Below are 21,241 nucleotides of genomic sequence, written 5' to 3' on the forward strand. Positions count from 1 at the left end.
GATATCGCCGGCAGAATGCGGTAACAGATGCCCCTCATAGTGGGCGACCTCGAGCGACCACTGCGGCGCAGGATCGCTACATCCGGGTACATCACCTGTGTCATCGAACAGCTACGGCGACCAGTACCGCTCGACAAATACCCGGATTGAGGAGGCTTTCTGCACAGACCGTCAGGAACAGGTTGAGAGAGGCTGGTTTACGTGCCAGAAGACCTTATATTGGCCCTGTGCTTCGACAACAACATCGTCGACATCGAGTTCAATGGTGCACAAACGTTCAGGCCTGGAACCTACCGAATTGGTGTAGAATCTGGTTCAGTGATGAATCACACTTTCTATTGTAACGACGGGATGGAATAATGCGGGTGTACAGACGTCGACGTGAACGTTTCGCCGATGCTTGCGTTCCCCAGGTGGACAGATTCGGCCGGGACAGTGTTATGATGTGAGGAGCGATCACCTGCCGTAGGAGAAGTGATTTGGTGATGATCCAGGGCAACCTGACAGCTCAACGGTACAGTGACGAAATCCTACGCCCACATCCTTCCGATCATTGATCGCCAGAGGGAGTTGTTTCAACAGGACAGGCCCCATACAGCACGTCACACTAGAGACTTCCTCCAGAACCACAACATCAATGTGCTCCCCTGGCCCTCAAGATCACCGGACTTAAGGTGACACATAAGGACCCAGATTTAGTACTGGATGGAGCTCCTATCAAAGTTGCAAAAGAGGCCAAGTTTCTTGGTATTGTGTTTGATCAACACTTGACCATTGTCTACCGCTTATAAAAAAGAAAAAGACTAAATGCCTGAAAGTATATGGTGGAGCCTGCAAAAGCAACCTAAAACTATTATATTCAGTCCATCACCAAGGTCTAAGACTTTTAGAACTTCTCCTGATGGCAGTCTCTACGTCGTCGAGGCAGATGAGCCATCTCTTACACAACGTCATATTTAATTATCCTTACAATATATTACAAAGCTATACTCTAACGAATCAAACACTGCATATAACTGTGTCTTCAGTCCCAGCTGTGAGGATTTATACAACAAGAAATCTTGTATTGTTCCGCCTCTTGGGCTAAGAATTAAACCATTCATTTCTGCTGCCGGCATTGAGCTGGAAAATATAGCTCCTTCCCGTCTTCTTTCTTCTTCTCCTTGGCAGTTGGTTAGGCCACAAGTCGACCTAACACTGACAACATTTAAAAATCAGAAACTCATGAATTACAATATAGACAGAATATAATCAATTATAATACATACACATCCTTATTTACAGATGGGTCCAAGGATGGTGGCGCGGTGGCATGAGCCACTGTTATTGGGATCCAGAACAATATCCTCTAGAATACCAGATAACAGCTCTATCTTTACAGCAGAATCCAACGCCATATGAACGGCTCTTAAATATATTCAAAGACGCACTAAATATAAGCAATACATAATCTTTTCCGATTCTTTTCTTGCCTTCAGGCTATTAAAAATATTTCTTGTAAACATCCACTTTTAATAGAAATAATTGAATGGTATAATGAACTTGCTACTGGCTAATGCGACATCATCTTTTGTTGGTTACCCAGCCATGTTGGCATTTCTGGGAACACAATGGATGATCTTGCTGCTAAGGCAGCACTCATCAACAAATCTGTGACACCACTTCTTATCCCATACACTGATTACAATGCTAGCATTAGAACCTACATCCGTGATCTGATGCAGAAGAAGTGGGACACCCAGGTAGGTATCAATAAATTGCATGAAATAAAACCCTATATTGGTTACACCTTCTTGGGTTGTCAGTCCAGATTTGAAGATGTCATCATACGACGATGTCGTGTTGGCCACACAAGATATACTCATGAGTACCTATTGAAAGGTGAGGATCCTCCGTTTTGTATCCCTCGTGGTGAAAGAATCATGGTCAAGCATGTCCTGCTTGACTGTGTTGAATATTCCATCACAAGGGATATCTATTTCAAATCACGAACTATGGAGGATCTTTTTAATAATATAAGTTCTCATTTGATTATTGCATTTTTAAAAGAATTAGATTTGTTAAGTGATTTGAAAATGGATAAATATTTTATGATTGGAAGTTTAAATTAATAACTCAGATTGTTAGAGGCTGTACCCTCAAGGGGGGGAGTGAAGTATTGTAAATTTATTGTCCTCCTGAGAGGGTACGTAAGTCCCCAAATTTTCAAAGTCACTTTAAACTTACCAGGATTTTTAAACGTAGTATTCTTGTTATTTTAATTGTGGCTAACATTTCTTACAATCGCCAGCAGCTGAAGGGATGGTGTAAATCCAACTAGGATCCATGCAAGTAGCAAAGGTACTGTGAGTCCCAATGGTCCCTAGTAAGGTGATCTACCTTCAGTTGTTGGCGATCTATAGCCTGTTTTTATATTGTATTGTCCAAATAGTGCTATTAATTTTAACTTTCCACGCTAGTTTTAATTTTAATTGTGATATTCTACTGTCCTTCGTTGACAGGTTTTTATAATTTACATATATTCCATTTCAATGTCAAATATGTTCTCGTCACGATATGGCTGCAATATTGCCGATGTGACGTTAAATATTTACTCACTCATTCAATTGCACACATGTATGTATCGCTAAAGTGAACGTTTTGTCAATGATATCATCAAAAAGGCAGCTGATAAGCATATTAACCGACTTCTCAGCTCGGAACTACAACACAACGCAACAACTAATCGCCTCTTACGACAAGTATTGGTTGCTGAAGACGAATTCTAACCCGGGTCACAAGCAATATGAACTTACTAGAGCTACTGACGTTTTCTCCTTGTCCAACACTTCTCTCTGAAAGCTAGTATGGTCGACGTGAAGCAATCTGGTATTCTCTATAGTCCAAAACGTCCCTCCTTCGTCATTTTCCAGCTCTCTGATGTCAACAAGCTGGACTAAAGTCTTTAGAGTGGTGAGTTTAGTTTCACGACACTTTTCGCAATATTCCAGCAATCTGACAGTGGGGGAAACTAGAAATGGGATTCACACACTATATCTATGTAGGGGGCTTCGGCGTGACGGGCGAACGCTTTAATCACTGGACTACCCCCGAAGATCTGAGTGAGTGAGTTTAGCATTACGCCGCACTCAGCAATATTCCAGCTATATGGCAGCGGTCTGTAAATAATCGAGTGATCAACAGCATGAACATCGATCTACGCAATTGGGATACGATGACAAGAGTCAACCCAATCAGCGAGCCTGACCACCCGATCCCGTTTGTCGCCTCTTACGACAAACATAGGTTACTGAAAATCATTTCTAACCCGTACCTTCACAGGTCCTGGTGATCAGAGAATCATTAAATATGAACAAAAATCATGCAAGACAACAAGGCTTTTTCCTTTTATTATTAGCAGCTAAATGTAACTAAAGACAGGCGACAAGACAATAGATCAGGGTCACGATCCACAAAACCTTGGTAGCGCTACGACATTCGTAAGAATATGATAAACTTTAGAGTTATGACAGGTCGTAATGTTACGAAAATCAATCGGGACCCAGATGCATGGGCAAACAGTTAAGTCGGTTGTGGCCACTGATCACCTTGGAGTTAACTAGTTCTGTGGAAGGGGTTACCTCGGCTTGGTTAGGCTGGGACAAGTGGGCACTAAATATGTCTTTAATTAAGTAAACACGCCTAAACACGCCAAAAGCAGAAACTCCAAGAAGTTAACATAAACATACCCTTATCTCAAAACGAAATCAAAAGCCTATCAAAACAAAAACACCTCCCAAAAGTGGCAAAGTAACCAACAAAATCAATTTCTACATTGAAAAGTCTTCTGGAAAAAACACTCAAAACCTAATAACGTACCATACATCTTAAAATATAGACAGGGCAATAACGGAACTACAAACAAGTTATAGAACATTAGTGAGTGAGCGAGTTAAAATTTAAAGTCACATCGGCAATATTTCAGCCATATCGTGACTAAAACTAGTTCTAACTTTCTAATACATACAGATTATATATAAAACCCTGTCAACGAAGGACAGTAAAACCACGAGATTATCACAAAATGAGTTAAAACTAGCTAGCATATAACTTTAAAAGTAGAAAACTATTTTTTGACAATACAATGTAAAAATGGGCTAGACATCGCCAACAACTGAAGGTAGATCACCATACTAGGGATTATAGAACATTAAAGTATCACTTTTATAACAAAGAAACAAAACGACCCAACAAAACAGACACTACAGAGTCGACTGGACACGAACACAATCCTATTATATTCAACACCCCAATCATCTCACATTTACATTTGAAACCGGCATGATATCATCGTCACCATCATCCATCATCTCACATTTAAATGTAAAGCGGAACATCATCATCATCATCATCGTCATCATCATCATCATCATCATCAATCATCTCACATTTACATTTAAAGCGGAATGCTACCAGAGTAGTGTTATACAGCTTGCGTAAATGAATAAACTCTACAGCAGCAGAGCGATAATGTGGGGGATGTAGTTTTACCAACAATATCACGGCGGAGGATATGAGAAATGGGCCTCACACATCATCCTATGCTGGGAATCGAACCAAGTACTCTGGCATGCCGAGCGAATGCGTTAACAACAAAGCTACCCCACCGCCCATATTCAAACAGCCAGCCAGCGAGTTAACTACTGGTATACAGTTCTGAGTAATAATTTCTGACAAAATACTTTAGTGATCGTGAAGCTCATTTGAGCCAACAAGTAAGGATACACAAATCAATATAAATGATATGTCCCTATATAGTTCAAACCACATTTATACAGACAGACAGCTGTGTATTCAGGGAAAAGGCCATAGGCCCTTGCAACGTTTGGTTGCATGAAACCACAATTGTACTGATCTGTATCGCGATTATAAAAATATACAATACAGTGTACAAATATACAAAATGCAACTTATCACTAAATGTTCACAGGTGCCATGACCTTTCCATGAAGTTCTTACACTTGCATTTAAGATGAACTCTTTAGTCTCAAGGTGCTCTCTGTGTAAATGTTCCCCATTAAAATGTTTCAGAACACATATTTTCTTGCTTATGAGCTAATAGAAAAATACTTAATTAAAAATGATATAATCAGCGAGGCTAAAGATGATGGTTTTGAGCTGTTTGTAAATAATCATTTACTGAAAATGATTTTGTTCCAAATGACACACAAATTTTGTAACGGTACGTTCAAACCACAGTGAATGGACTTTGAACGTTGGTAGGACCATGCGTTGTTGGCATCCAGAGTTTAAACAAGAATGTTTATGGACGACAAAGTCAGTATAGAAACTCACTAGGGTGTTTCCTGTCTTCACAAGACCCCAAGTCCCGTTAACAGTTCAGATTCGTCCACACAAAAGTTTCTCAAACACTTCTCCATGAACATTATACTATAGACCATGCTGTTTTCATTTATGACATTCCCCATCATGCATCTTCATCATTTGGTCTCTACTCTGCAGGCTGAATCTTCTGCATCCATTCCTGACATGTCATCCTACGCAGACCACCCTTTTCATCTAGTTTGTAGGCAGAGGGTCCACCTCTATCTCTGAACACACTTCCATTTACTGGCCTGACTGAGAATTCAATCACGCTTTTGTCTTCTTTGACTGGATGAAAAGTAACTTCCACAAGGTCTGTCAGGTCATATGATTTGTGAGTGTGAATGTTTGGTATGATCATCAGATTTTGTCGAACAAAGTGTCTCAGCGCTTCTGTAAAGGCTGTGTGATCCTTAGACGTAATGTCAACACCCTCCATGATTGGACCGATTTCATCGTCACGAACTCCAATGTAAAAAGACCCACCAAATCGGTTTTTGGAAAATGCCGAAATAAACATATGTAAGCCATAACTGTACAAAGATTCAGAAATATTGGCATTGATCGTGAGGTGTTCTTGGGGTATTAAATGTGTCAGCCTAATATCTACTCCTTTCTGAAGATTCTCCAATCCTCTGACAACTGGACGTCTGTGACCTACATATTGGCATTGATCGTGAGGTGTTCTTGGGGTATTAAATGTGTCAGCCTAATATCTACTCCTTTCTGAAGATTCTCCAATCCTCTGACAACTGGACGTCTGTGACCTACATCGCGTTTACCGAACAGTAATGTTTTTATCTCGGCAAGAGAAGCAACAACGAGAGATCCGTGGTTGGAAGTGTAACTGTTTACATTTGCTGTAGATACCCTCGTTGAGATACACTGAGATACTGTAATGACAAGAAAGTCAGTATTCTCAAACCACTCTCGTTGTATTTCATGAGAATAGATTTCCCCTTCACCAAGGCAAAAGATTTGAGAATTTGAGAACATGTCATCGAATTGTCCGAGGCATTTGTTGATTTTGTTTTTCCCACTGAGGTGGCAGAATATAACTCCTCCTCCAGAGTTTCGCAAAGCAGAGGCCTTCATTGACATTTCAATTCGTTTTTCTCGTCCGTACTCTCTTTGAACTTTTGGATGACGAGGCATCGTTTTCCTTTCAAACATCCTTACCACATCCATGTGGATTACAACATGCTTTTGAAATGAATACTTGTGTTCATTCATGTCCCGGCAAGCATCGCACCCTGTGGAGTAAAACAGGGCATGTTTTCCTGTAACTTGACCATGTTAACAAAATAACGAAGCAGTAAAGTCTCAACTTTATCATGGTTTACGAAGAACTTACAGGTTATTTAAATATGCTACACGACAACCCAAAACTTTGATGGGTCATTTTTCGATTCTTTGAAGATATGGCTGAAATATTGCGGATTTGACGCTAGATATTAACTCACTCATTCTTTGAGGATCTCCCATTTTGTTTGGTAATAGGTGTTCTATGATGATGTACTAACACAATATGGATTGTAAATTCATGATGACAGTCATTCCTCCCTGACATCTTATCAAAATTATTTCATAATTTGGTAAGATGGTTAAAAAAAAAGTCAAACAATCACGTCGCATTGTTTGAATACATATGTGTATGTTGAATGCCACTTCAATCAGCGATATTCCAAGGGATTTATATCGTAATAGAAATAATTTGGATCCGGGAATTAACGACTGCGTCCATCCCATCCCATTAACCGGGTCTTACGACAAACATAGCATCATTATCCTCGACTGGGTGCTTGTCTGCGATGATGTTTTCTCGTAAAGAATGTGTAATATCCTTCCCACACTCACCACGAACCTTTTCATCTGTTAACCTGAAATACACACACATCAGATCAGTTACAATTTTTGGGCTTACAATCATGAAACTGTTCAATCACACGTGCATGATATGTTTGTTGAGACTTTTAGTGTTAGCCTGTTAAACGCCAAATTGCTGTTACGAGGTAAAAGAGCATCCCCAAAACCTCAAAACCAACTTGACCTTTAAAATTAAAATGCCAAGATTATCGTTAACAGAGGGAATACGAGTCATCGGAATGTCTCAGAATGGGGCTTCAAATAGCCATAATGGTGGTACGTTCGGTTGTACCAGGCAGACCATCACCAGACTTATGAAACACGTCAGCCAAACTGTCCCAGAAATGGCGACCCCGCAAAGATGACTATCGCATTATCCATGTGCGCAACCTGGGCCCTTATTCTCGAAACGTTCGTAACCATAAGAATTCTTAATTTTGATCGAAGCCAATGTGTTAAGAATGGGCTTAAGAAGTTCGTAGGTCTGCGAACGTTTCAAGAATAGCTAGCCTGAAGCCCGCAGTGACGTCATCAGCACCAACAGTGTTGAGTCAGTGCATCAGCAGAAACACAGTGATGAGACGACTGAGTGCTGTTGGCATCTCGTTTACCCGGCAACGGAGATAGAATCGTCCTCGCTTGGCAACCGATTCAAGGCACTGGCAACGTTTCTTTTGGGTGCGATGTCAGTTTAGGTGAAAAACAAGGACACCAGAAACAGAACCAATAGAGAGATGACAAAGAAATCAATATAGAGATGTTGGCATGGTCACATGGATTGCCGTTTCCGATCATGACAAACATGTGATTTGAGTCTAATTGAACTGTGCAAGAATCAAATTGATACTAGTATATTAAGGCATGTGATAAAGAGCAATCAGGATCCGACAATTTAAACTGATGCTTTTAACACTAGCAGAGTGGTGAGGGCAAATCGTCCTCACACCGTTTTCCAACTCTGTGACATGCCTGTTCTGTCTTGTGTAGTAGACATCGAGTGATGTAAGTAAACGTATGTTAGTACAAAACCTGTTGTTGCGTTAAGTGTTGGAGGAATGGGCAGGGTCGTCCCACTCAACAGTCTTGGGGTTAACGGCCCTTAGGCGAATATTGTGTAATTGGATACATTGGCAATGACAACATGGAGCCGCAATACACATTAGTAACTGTTGTTGGGTCACCTTACAATCTTACGACAAGTTATGACTTTACTCAATATGTCTTGCCCTTTGTACTTCACTAGAAGCTTTTTAGCACAAAGATTTTCTGATAAAGTTGACGCTTCAAACCCTAATGCATAATTAATGATTATATACTTACGGTTTCCCAAACACTGAATCAGGATCCACTTGATGATCTGCTTGAGCATGTGCTCCTCCAGATGACGCTGAGTAAATTCCCGAGTCACTTTGTGAAGGGGCATAATGATATCCCGTGGGCCTGTAAGACAAAACCCTAAAACATCCAGACAACAAGGAAAAGCCGAAGGTTGCTATAAATCATATTCTTCTACATCACATAGTATTGCCTTTTATCATTATTACTCTAGAGACTGTGATCTGTATTAATATCAATGAACGGTGGAGATTCGCATTTGAATATGTCCACTGTACTTTATTGCTTTTGGTAAGAGGACGCAACATTGAATAGGGTTACTCAGTCTCACTGCCTAATGTGTGTCATCTTGTCATGAGGGCTTTGTACAATGTTCATGCTTTCAGTCATTGGTTTGCCACACTTCCTCAGTTCCAGACTGTTGCCTAATGCCCGAACAATGTGGAGGAAAACAGATAAACAAAGAGACAAAACTAAGATCTTGCCTTTTCCATCCTTTGCCTGTGGAAGTACTTGGCAATTCAGTGACATCATCACATTCGTCCATGACCTCAACATTATCCACCGTGGATGCATCATGGATATTGCATTTTCCCAGACACTGCGTAAGCAGATCGGTCACTGCATCCTTATTGGAGACCATTTCCTCAGCATCTTGTTTGGTACCATGTCCAAACTCTAAAACTAAGTTTCCTGATATGGCAAGCGTCCAAAGCACGCCAAATGTGTTTTTGAAGGCGCACGTTATGTCTCTCAGTCCTTTAAAATGACATTTCATCAACTTAGACAAAGCACTTTCCGCAATGTTAGAGAGCGTCCACTTTGTTCGACAGGCGGCATCTGTACTTTGCTGTCTCCCACAGCTCAATTTAAGATGCACGATCTTTCCTCCTTCACATGTAGCTTTTTATGAAAAACAAATATAGAAATATATTAATGACTTTGGCGAGAACTACACACAAAAAGAACGAAATTAACATGGAAAATAAACATCTTCACTTTCAATATTAAAATGTTGCATATGCTAGTTAAAATGAAATATTAATATATGTGAAAAAGTGATATTAAACAATTTACCTGTCGTCTCGACATCCTGGTCATCGTAGTTTCCAAGTATCCACACCTTGCCATTGTGTACTGATATATAAAGACATCGGTCATAGTTACTACACACATCAGTAACATTATAAGTCATTACCATATATCATAACCATTGTAACCATGATTTGATAAGACCATTGGGTTTACAGACATACAAGACCATTTATCTGTTCTGTCGACTATTGACAAACTACTGATTGGAATGTTTAAGACGAATATGATAATATAAATTACACAATACCTATGACCAATTCCAAAAGTGAAGAATCTCTGTTACCGTTATAGGTGGAAGTATGCTTATATAAATCAGTAAGTTCCTTCTACACAAACTGGAGTGTTGGAGAATTGTTGTTATTATTATGATATTGGCGAAAATTATTTGTTTTATGATAATGATACGGTTTAAGGGAGATTATGCAATGTCCAAGATTCCGTATGTTGCCAGATGTAGATGAGTTTGTTGCATTCCCTGATCAAATACACAACATGTTTTGTTTAATTAAATTTGAAGTGTCTACAACTCCCATTTATTGAGAAGTTTGCGGCCAACAACAGATGTAACATCTGGTACTTGAACCCGTACAGCTTCCCAGAGAGCGAATTGGACTTCTAGGAAGCGCTGCCTAGCCGAACCCATCAAGAACTTTCCGGAGAATATGTTGGCTCCCCATCACTGCAGCCTTCTGAATTACTCAGAGTGTCAGAAGGGCTGTGCTCCTGGTGAAGAACCCGGGCACTTTCCTAATGTGACCAAGAGATCAGGAGGTACCAAACGAAGGGCACCAAGAACAATGGGGAGTCTGACGACAGTGTACTTGGGATGCAAGCGAGATATTTCGTGCATGTTTAGCATGCTTTTCCTGAATCTTGTCAATCACGTTACTGTCTAAAGGGACGTAAAATTCAATGATATAAATAAATTCATTGGCTTTATCAAAAAGGACGAGATCAGGTTTATTGGCTGGATATTTTCTTTGTCTGTATATGGGCCTATACCAAAGAAGTTTGAAAGCATAATTTTCCATGACACCCTGGACATGTTCAGGGTCGTACCATGGATGGACCTCGGTGTCAAAGCCACAGACATGGCGAAGGCCGTTGTAGAAGCAGAACAATTTGGAGATTGCGAGTAGGAAGTGACTGGTCTTGAGCACCAAAAGGAAAGCCCTCAGATTCACGTTTAGACCACCCGACTTCTTCCAGATGAAGGAGTAGATTACTGTTCAATTCTTATAATTCAAGCCAATCATTTCTTCGAACTCAGCACTGAAATAACATTCTAGAAGATGGCACAGGTCTTTTAGTATATCATCGTGTGATTCACTTGTTCTGCCATCTACCTGTTCATGTGTTTACGGTTTATTGATTCCAGACTTTTGCGTTACCCTTTACACTATCCATTGTGATTTTCGTGTAAAATTTACGTTTGTATTTGAGATTTATCTCTTCTTCTATTTTTAAGTGACTATTTGTATCTCCGTTAAGATCCCTTAAGTCCTTGAATGCTCTGGAGATTAATCTTATTTCCCAAAACGTTGATTGTTATCTTCATTTTCATACTACTGTTTTGTTTCATCTATTTCCGTGTTCATAATAGTGGGTAACCTATTATCGGAAATTAAAAAGTAGTCCAGATGGGCATGTTTCCACGACCTGGGTTGTCGCCATGTATAGCTCTTGTTAATGGGTTATATTCACCCCTTACATACATGGGTTTCATTGAAGTAGGCACATGATAGTTTCGAAATTGAACAATGGAGATTTTAGAAAAGGATTTTGTCAGTTGTCTTTACCTGGGATCGTCTCTGGAATTGTGATTGCGCTCAGGGTGTCCCCTCTTAAAGTGACTTGGACTGCATTCCTGTATTCATCTGTATCAAGAAAGGTATCATAATTGTAATAAACCAGAGTTGCGTCCCTTAGTCTTGGTGTTTCTGCATCACGGCCGTGCCTGCTGGTTTCACCTCTCCGACACGACGTGATGTAACAGGAAAAATGAGGCAAAATCAGCTCATTCGTTTTTAACAGTCATAACTCAATTTTCAAGCAATGCTTATTAAATGATATCAGTATTCTTGCGGTATAAACGCATGACAAATAACAGATACATGTCAGAAGCCGTATATAAATACTTATGTCCTGTCCATATTTGTAAGACTCTGATCTGATCTAATAGAGAGCAGAGATGTGTGTTATCCATATTTGTAAGACTCTGATCTGATGTAATAGAGAGCAGTGATGTGTGTTATAAATTATATTTCAATATTTGATTTCTCCAAATGTGAAGTTTCTTATTTTGATCAGTAGATTAAGACTAACATGGCTTTCTTTAGACTTTTGACCAACCGAAATAACCCAGCGTAAACCAGCATGTTCTAGTATGTTCCATCAGAGATATATAAAGAGCCATGGTTTACAAATATGAGGCGATGTGTTGTGGTGATATATGTGTATGGTATGCTGAGGTGAGATGTGATGTGATGTGGTGTGGTGTGGTGTGGATGTGAGGTGAGGTGAGTTGTGGTGAGGTGAGGTGATGTGATGATATGTGAGGTGATGTGACATAATGCGAGGCGAGGCAAGGTGAGGTGAGGTGTTGCGGTGGTATATAGAGAATCTCACCCACGTGTCTACTGATATCAATTATATCAACACGAGTTGATAAAGTTACAAATATCCGACGTGATATACTATTTATCATAAAAAAATCACTGTTCATTGGTTTTCAATGAAAAATTTACATCTCTGAACACGGTACTACCATTAGACTTGCAGTGCAGCGATGTCATAGCATTATGACGTCATCAAGTTCATGACGTCATAGCATTGTCAGGGCATTGTACAAAATCTGTTGTCAAAACGATATCTCCTAGGAGATAAAACGATATCTCCTAGGAGATATCGTATGATCTCACACAAGCAATATCTCCTGTGGAACACAGTTTTGGATGATAAATGTGTATGGCATGCTGAGGTGAGATGTGGTGTGGAGGTTAGGTGAAGTAAGGTGACGTAAGGTACTGCATGTTGCGGTGATATAATTGTATGGTATGGTATGGTATGGTGTGGTGTGGTGTGGTGTGGTGTGGTGTGGTGTGGTGTGGTGTGGTGTGGTGTGGTGTGGTGTGGTGTGGTGTGGTGTGGTGTGGTGTGGTGTGGTGTGGTGTGGTGTGGTGTGGTGTGGTGTGGTGTGGTGTGGTGTGGTGTGGTGTGGTGTGGTGTGGTGTGGTGTGGTGTGGTGTGGTATGATGAGATGAGATGCGTGTTGCGGTGAGGTGAGGTGTGATTTAATGTGTTGTGGGGGTGAGATGATGTGATGAGATGTGAAGTGTTGAGAGAGGTGATGTGTGGTGTGGAGAGAGATGTGGCAAGATGTGGTGTTGTGTGGAGAGAGGTGTGGTGAGGGGCGCTGTGCTGTGGTGTGGAGAGAGATGTGGCAAGATGTGGTGTGGTGTGGAGAGAGGTGTGGTGAGGGGTGCTGTGCTGTGGTGTGGAGAGAGATGTGGCAATATGTGGTGTGGTGTTGAGAGAGATGTGGTGAGTTGTGATATGGCGTAGATAGTGATGATGCGGTATAGGATTTACCTCTTTCTGGATTCTCTGGCACTTGTCTGGAGTGTCCAGATCCCACTGATCCTTGTAGAGCAGCGTTAACTAAAAACACAATGCAACTATTTTAATTTGCATTCCACGTTAATATTGATATAACATATGAAGTCTTCACTTCTATTATTGGTTCCAATATGATTTGGGGGCGGTGGGGTAGCCTAGTGATTAAAGAGTTCGCTCGTTACGCCGAAGGCACGGGTTCGATTCCCCACATGAGCACAATGTGTGAAGCCCATTTCTGGTGTTCCCCACCGTGATATTGCTGGAATATTGCTAAAAGCGGCGTAAAACTAAATTCACTCACTCTAATATGATTTGCTTGAAGGTACGAGTACGTCAAGCTTTGAGAAAGGGTAAAAGTACGTCTCCTTTGACGCATCAGTTCCAAGTCTGATACAATTCCCGACATTGGCTCTATCTTCCCTTGGACTTTTCAGGCTTGCTTTTACATGCGTTTTTGACAGGTGCCACCGGTGAGACAGGATACGCTCACCTTTTCACGAGCACCTATTTTCAAGATAACTATTTGTAAGAGAACCATATGAAGTGTACTTCCTACAATGACTCTGCTTTTAAGAGAAATATCTGATTGAAGTGGAAGGGTTTGGTTGCTTCATTATTCCGTTAATAAATAACTGTTACTGTTTGTGGCACGTATGGCCCTGTGGTGTATAGTGGCGCGTTTCGCTATGCAGAGTTGCGCCCCTTAGGCATGTCAGGAAACTATGACTGTAGGGCCCAACCATTATTGGCATGAGTATATGTTCTGTTGACATGTCTGAAATAGCTTGTAATAATGTTCAAAGCTGAACGGAACTCGCTCATCCACTAAATCTTCAGGCTGATTGTGCTACACATTGTTGTAATACGTACATCTTGACAATGGAATTTTACATCTGCACATACATCGGGACCCTGGTGTAGCCTAGTGGTTAAAGCGTTCGCTCGTCACGCCGAAGACCAGGGTTCGATTCCTCACATGGGTACAATGTTTGAAGCCAATTTCCAGTGTCCTCCGCCGCGATATTGCTGGAATGTATTGCTAATAGCGGCGTAAAACCATATTCACTCACTCACTCTACACAACCATAATATTCTCTGATTCTATCTCAAAATAATGTGAATATAATTAGTCATTTAATGAATACTGAAGGTTCATTTAACGTATGAAAGCAATAACATCAATACTTGAAAGGCTTCCAATGTAAGCAATGCCAATTGATATCGTTGCCCCGGACTGTCCGCCCTTTACACCGGTAGTATTGACGTTCGACCCTGAAACATGAACGTTTTTTATCAGGAGTGTAACGTAATGACAAACAATGTTTATGGCATTATGGGGACAATTACACACTGGTGTGTGTGTGTGGTATGGTGTGTGTTTGCTGTTTTGTCTGGTGCGGTCAGTGGCCTTATTTGCGGTGTGTGACGTGTGTTTGCTGTTTTATGTGTCGCGGCGTGTCGTGGCTGGTGTGCGTTTGATGTTTTATGCGGTTTGGTGTGGCGTGGTGTGAACCCGTGTCCTGTCGTCGGCAGTGAGGTGTGGAGTGGTTATTGTGATGTGCTGTGGTGGGCAGTGTGGTATCGGCAGTGAGGTGTGGAGTGGTTATTTTGGTGTGGCGTTGTCGGCAGTGTGGTGTCAGATGGTGAGGTGTGGAGTGGTTATTGTAATGTGGTGTGGTCGGCAGTGTAGTGTCGGATCGTGAGGTGTGGAGTGGTTATTGTGAAGTGGTGTGGTCGGCAGTGTGGTGACGGATGGTGAGGTGTGGAGTGGTTATTGTGGTGTGGTGTGGTGTGGTCGGTAGGGAGGTGTCGCGTGGTTAGGCAATGTGTGTGTTTTAGTGTCCACAAGTGGCGTTCTGTTCTCTATGTCACCTGTGGTGTCCAATGTTGAGTATGTCATGTGTGGTGTCTGATTTTGTGTATGTCACCTGTGGTGTCTCATGTTGTGTATTTCATATGTGGTGTCTCATGTTGTGTATGTCATGTGTGTTGTCTCATGTTGTGTATTTCATGTGTGGTGTCTCATGTTGTATGTGTCATGTGTGGTGTCTCATGTTATGTATCTCATGTGTGGTGTCTCATGTTGTGTATATCACGTGTGGTGTCTCATGTTGAGTATGTCATCTGGGGTGTCTCATGTTGTGTATGTCACGTGTGGTGTCCAATGTTGTGTATGTCACGTGTGGTGTCTCATATTGTGTATGTCATGTTTGGTGTCTCATGTTGTGTATGTCATCTGTGGTGTCTCATGTTCTGTATGTCACGTTTCGTGTCCCATGTTGAGTATGTCATCTGTGGTGTTTCATGTTGAGTATGTCATCTGTGGTGTCTCATGTTGTATATGTCATGTGTTCTGTCTCATGTTGTGTATGTCATGTGTGGTGTCTCATGCTGTGTATGTCACCTGTGGTGTCTAATGTTGAATATGTCATGTGTGGTTTCTGATTTTGAGTTTGTCATGTGTGGTGTCTCATGTTGTATATGTCATGTGTGGTGTCTCATCCTCTGTATGTCATGTGTGCATTCTAATGTTGTGCATTTCATGTGTGTTGTCTCTTGTTCTGTATGTCACGTATGGTGTCTTATGTTGTATATGTTATGTGTGGTGTCTTATGTTGTGTATGTCATGTGTGGTGTCTCATCTTGAGTATGTCATCTGTGGTGTCTCATGCTGTGCATGTCATGTGTGATGTCTGATTTTGTGTATGTCATGTGTGGTGTCTCATGTTGTGTATCTCATGTCATGTTTCCCATGTTTGGTATGTCATGTGTGGTGTCTAATGTTGTGTATGCCACGTTTTCTGTCTCATGTTGTGTATGTCATGCGTGGTGTCTCATGTTGTGTTTGTCATCGGTGGTGTCTCATGTTTTGTATGTCATGTGTGGTGTCTCATGTTTAGTAAGTTATGTATGGTGTCTCGTGTGTCTCATGTTGAGTATGTTATGTGTGGTGTCTCATGTTGTGTTTCTCATGTGTGTTGTCTCATGTTGGGCATGCCATATGCAGTGTCTCATGTTGTGTATGCCATGTGTGGTGTCTCATGTTGTGTATGTCACGTGTGGTGTCTCATGTTGAGTATGTCATCTGTGGTGTGTTGTGTATGTCACGTGTGGTGTCTCATGTTGAGTATGTCATCTGTGGTGTGTTGTGTATGTCACGTGTGGTGTCTCATGCTGTGAATGTCATCTGTGGTGAGTAGTAGAGGGAATGATAGTCCGGGACCAGTTCCAACAAAAGCCTCTGCAAAGCTTTATTTCCCAAATAAGGCTTTGGTCGGACCCTTAGCTCTTGCTACCATTACCCCTACTACTTTCCCAACCTATAAAAATTTCAAGAGCCAGCGGGACTGCTTAACCTACATGGCTGAAGTTCATCTATGCCGTGTTGACTGGAGGTAACACTGTGCCGTACGGTACGATCTATAATTCCGCTCTTACAAACCCTCTGCCTGGCCAATCCCTCAAGTAGTACAAGTTAGGCTCGTCTGCTTTTATGTCCACTTTATCTATGTTGTAAGTTTTGACTGACCATATAGGATCGGTGGCTCGCTTACGGCTATCACCCTTGTGTTCCCCCGGCTGGTATAGATACCTCACTAGGGCCCTATCTGGTATCTGTTTCTCTTTCCCATGCAATGGAGCAGCCGGCTCTGCCACTATTGATTTTAGTTTGATAGCGTCTGCCGGTTTCTTGACGGTGAGACGGGTGGCTTCATGGTTGATTTCTGACACCACCTTGGGTAACCTCGCGACCCATTCCGTCGATCGTTTTCCCGGGTTGGCCATCTCCCTCGCATACTGATGGCCGAATAAGCGCTCAGCCAAAGTCCTATTAAATCTCTCAACTATGGCTTGGCTGCGATGAGCTCCTACCACACCTTGTCTCACTCGTACTTTGTGCTTAGCCAGCAACTGCGACACAACTCCCATAAACTCACGTCCGGGGTCAACTTGCAGCTCTGTTGGCCACGTCAGCCGACTGCGTTTGTATATGCGTTCGAATCCTCTGGCTACCTGGGTAGAATCTTTCGTTGTCAAGGGTTCGGGTTCCTTGTAACGACTAGCCACATCCACGACAGTTAAGGCATACTTGTACCTGTTGTCGTGGTGGGGTAGGAACAGTAGGTCTGCCTGGTGAACGCTATTAGGTATGTTAATACCGAACTTCCTTCTAGGCACGTAGCATGGTGGCGGCAAATAGATCTGCCACAGGGCTTGTTTTTTCAAGCCACGCTTTGGCCTCCTCCGGCGGTACTCGCGCCATTTTAGCCAGCTTATCTACAGCGCTAGCTCCTTTCCAGTACCCACGCGGGCTATAGTAAATAGCCTCAAACTTTCTCTGGTTCCGTTCTTGGTTCAATTTTCTCATGCCCGTACGCGTACGTGTTTATCCCATCAATAGCTATCCAACGTTTAGTGTCCATCGGCGACAGGGACGTCTTGTTTAAAGTCAGTCCGTATATCTTATGCCCATCACTTCTGGCGTGTTTAATGTGTTGTTTCACCACGTACTTCTTAACACCCTTAGCCTTCCGGATCTCACTATTGTCGGCTTTCAGTATGGAGAACATCTTAGGCCTCAACCTTATGTACTTGGCTATGGGCGTGCCGGCACACTCGTCCTTCATCTTACCTAGGACCTTTTTATTTACCGTGCTGTGTATGGCATGGGCCTTGGGGTAGTCGCTGGTGTCATACAAATCGAGGTGTTTTTCATGTCATCGTACACGTCCTCGGTTTGAATCTCCATCAGCAGGGAATCCGTATCAGTGTACAGCACTTCACACCTGTCGTCGTACTGTTTCTTGAGCTCGTTGTAGTAAAAGTCGTACATCAGGTGTTTGGATAAATCGAGGATGCTCATCCCCACGTAAACAGGCCGGTTGAATTTTATGTGACTTTTCTTCATGTGTAGGGCAACAAGGTCATCGGTGAATATCTTGCTACGGTTGAATGCCGGACTGGCTATCAGTCTCCTGAGCTTGTCTTCCTCATTCGACCGAACCAGCTTCACAGTCACGCGTTTCCTCAGGTTCTCCATAGTCTTACCAAACACCGAGTTGTTCATGAGCTTATAGAGATTTTTCTCAAAGTCACTGGTGGCCAGCTTTCGGAGGTCTGTGTTCATTCTGATGTAGGGCTCCATCCATGGGCTCTGGTTGAACATGAACACCCTGTGTATTTTGGTCAGCCTCATACCCAACGACAGGTACAGCTGTAGGTTGCGATAGTGAACGATGTACTTGGTCTTATTCATTAAGTTGGGCACGAGTTTTTCAACGTCTGTCACACGCCCACCTAACAAGTTATGTTGGTACTCAGACATCCAGTCTGGGTTAACCCTCATACGTTCGGGCGCTAGGGGGTAGCTGTTGTGTGATGTGTGTAATGCCTTGGGGTATTCCAAGTCAACCTCGAGGATATAACCGTTGTTCGAATCCGGTGCAATGCTCATAACATCAGTGGGTGATGCCCATTCGAATCCCCCCTGTGGGTAGATACTGGCTCATAGCCCAGCCATACAGGTTGTTGGCGTCGAGGTAGAGAATGTGATTGGTTGGCTTGCTCGGATCGTAGCCCTTCACGTATTGATTATTTGCTTTCGCGTATCGTTTGGTTGCCATGGAGATCCCACCTGGCAAGCCTTTCTCAATGAATAGGTGCATGTCGTAATCTGTAAGCAATTCCAACTTAACTCCGGTCTTTTTAAGCAAGGCATCCCACGACAGACCTGGGCTGGTGTAATACCATGCGGGGTCTAATTTATACTGCTTGAAACATGTCCGCCTAAACGTCTCAAACACGTCGGCTAACAGCAGTACATCTGTCCTCAAATACAGGTCGTGGTAGTCACCCAGGTTCTTACAACCCAGTTTATTCCATACATTAATAGCGTGCGAGTAATCGTCTTGGGATATTTCCGAGTCTGTCAGATTGCTGTTAAATTCTCTGATGGGGGGGTAGTCTGGTCTCGGCGAACTTGGGCCAACTATCCATGTACTCATAGGGGTACACACCCTTCCTCATAAGCAGGGGTCTAGTCTCGGCGTCTGTGTATCGATCGGTAATAGGGAAGGTATCGTTGGCCTTGACCAGACTGTCTAATGACGACAATAAGAATTGTACTGAATCTAAGAACCTAAGGCCGTTTAAGCTGAAGGAGATGTATCTCTCCATGTTGTTGGGGATACACGTTATATTACCATCGATTTTCGCGATGGTCTGCATGATTAAGTGAGAGTCGTACCCTCTCAAGTTGTGAAAGACCACGGGGATGTTTATTGTCTTAGGGATGATTCTAAGCTTGAGGTTACACGCGCTGTGAGCGGCACCTCTATACTTACCGGTTACGTGGCAGTGATCTCTCACCGAATCACCGTTAAGTGGTGAGTCACACACGTGACAATTAGTGCTACAGGCGTGAGCTAGCCTGTCTGCTTGGGTCATACGCATGGGAGCGACTCTATACAGTGCGTTCCTAATAATTTTTTCTTCCTCCTGCAAAAACTTAAGAAACCTTTCAGCCGCGTCAGGACCCCTATACACTACGGGAGCTTTCGTTTCCCAATCACAACGGACAACAATGTATCCAAACCCACAGGCTTCATGCTCCTGTGTTTTGAGTGTGGTTGGAGTCCCCCCAACAACCCCGCCTGTGGGTAGAGCATTGGGAGTATCCCCAACAGCCCCACCTGTAACAGGTTTGACCAAGGCTTCAAAGTCGGCGTATATGATATAAGGCACAGACATTTGGTTCTTGTGGTTGTCGAATTTTAGGATATTTTCACCTTCCTTAGGCATGTCGACTCGTATGGCCGTCTGCCCCACACCTTGGCAATCCTCCCGGTGGGATTCTAATAAATCAGCTCGGCTGAAACCGTGCAGGCATCGCACACAAACGTGTTTTTTCCCAACGTGTTTCGACTGGTCGTGCAACAACCGGCTGAGATGTTTTATCCACGTGTAGTGATACTTTTCACCTCGTTGGATCATGAATATATTGATAACTTGGCGACCCTCCTCCCCCAACACTGGGCTGACCCTGTGTACTATTGTTGTGTTGCCTTCGTGCCCAAAGACGTTATAAGCTAGATTATTCTGTTTTTCTACTTTAGTGATCTGGGATATGGGGGTTGGTTCATCTATACCATCCCAGTTGAGCCCATCGTCCTGGGGATAGCTAGAAAGCCTGTCTGAATGAGTGTCAGCTGGAAACAAGGCTGACCTGGTAGCTACCCTCAGGCAATCGTCTCCTCTATTCTTAACGTTTACCATGGCCTGTTTTTTCCTATAGTAGGGGGGGCAAGTCTAGGTATGACCCGCCTCTGAACGGCACGTAGTTAGCTATGTCTAGATAGACATTTATCTACAGCCCACCCGGACCCCAAGTGTGTGTAGCGTTCTAGGTATTCTCGTATCTGCTGAAAACTGGTATCGATTGATGCGTCTATGGTCTCTATATGCGTAACAACCTCTTGCCTACCTCGGAAGTAAGGCTGAACGTACTCAGTGACCCCTTCCCCCACGTTCTTATCGAGCGACATTTTAACTGTGATCTGAAACTTGATACTTCCAAGATCGTTTAGTTCCTGGTTCACCTTATCAGCTATCAGAGGCTTGATATCTGTGATATCTATGTTCCTATCAACATGCATGTGCCAGCCTCTTAAATAATTACCTACAGCACGCTCAGTGCGCACGAACTGTAGGTCAATAGCTCTATTCTGCCGTAATAGTTCTACAAGCTGTGGTTTCCTCATACGGGAATACCCACCTAAACCCAAATCGCGTACTTGGGCTTTTAATTGTTTTACAGTGGGAGGTTTTGCTACGGGGGCATGTGATAACAATGCAATTAACCCGGCTCTCCCCAGGTTTGAATAACCCGTGAGCCCAAGCTGTTTTGCTTGAGCTTTTAATTGTTTTACCGTGGGAGGGGCTTGTATGTTGAGTAGTCTCAACA

General features: G+C 42.7%; 2 protein-coding genes across 2 annotated transcripts in view; both read right to left on the reverse strand.

Annotated features, from left to right (window-relative positions):
* Positions 1–21,241, reverse strand: part of LOC124257212 — a 113,444-nt gene that overhangs the window by 52,295 nt on the left and 39,908 nt on the right. The window contains exons 3-6 of the mRNA XM_046691229.1: positions 13,252–13,320; positions 11,460–11,537; positions 9,643–9,702; positions 9,051–9,468 (exon numbers count right to left, since the gene is read on the reverse strand). Coding sequence (XP_046547185.1) covers positions 9,051–9,343 — 293 coding nt within the window. The 5' untranslated portion in view covers positions 9,344–9,468; positions 9,643–9,702; positions 11,460–11,537; positions 13,252–13,320. The remainder of the gene's footprint in view (positions 1–9,050; positions 9,469–9,642; positions 9,703–11,459; positions 11,538–13,251; positions 13,321–21,241) is intronic.
* On the reverse strand, positions 4,533–6,875 carry LOC124257201. The gene is made up of 2 exons (XM_046691221.1): positions 6,132–6,875; positions 4,533–6,021 (listed from the first exon to the last, which is right to left on the reverse strand). Exons 1-2 carry the CDS (start codon positions 6,595–6,597, stop codon positions 5,492–5,494), a joined length of 996 nt encoding a protein of 331 aa, XP_046547177.1. The 5' UTR covers positions 6,598–6,875; the 3' UTR covers positions 4,533–5,491.

This window comes from Haliotis rubra, unplaced genomic scaffold, assembly GCF_003918875.1.
Source record: "Haliotis rubra isolate DU_JTF1 unplaced genomic scaffold, ASM391887v1 Scf651, whole genome shotgun sequence".
NCBI classification, from domain to species: domain Eukaryota; kingdom Metazoa; phylum Mollusca; class Gastropoda; order Lepetellida; family Haliotidae; genus Haliotis; species Haliotis rubra.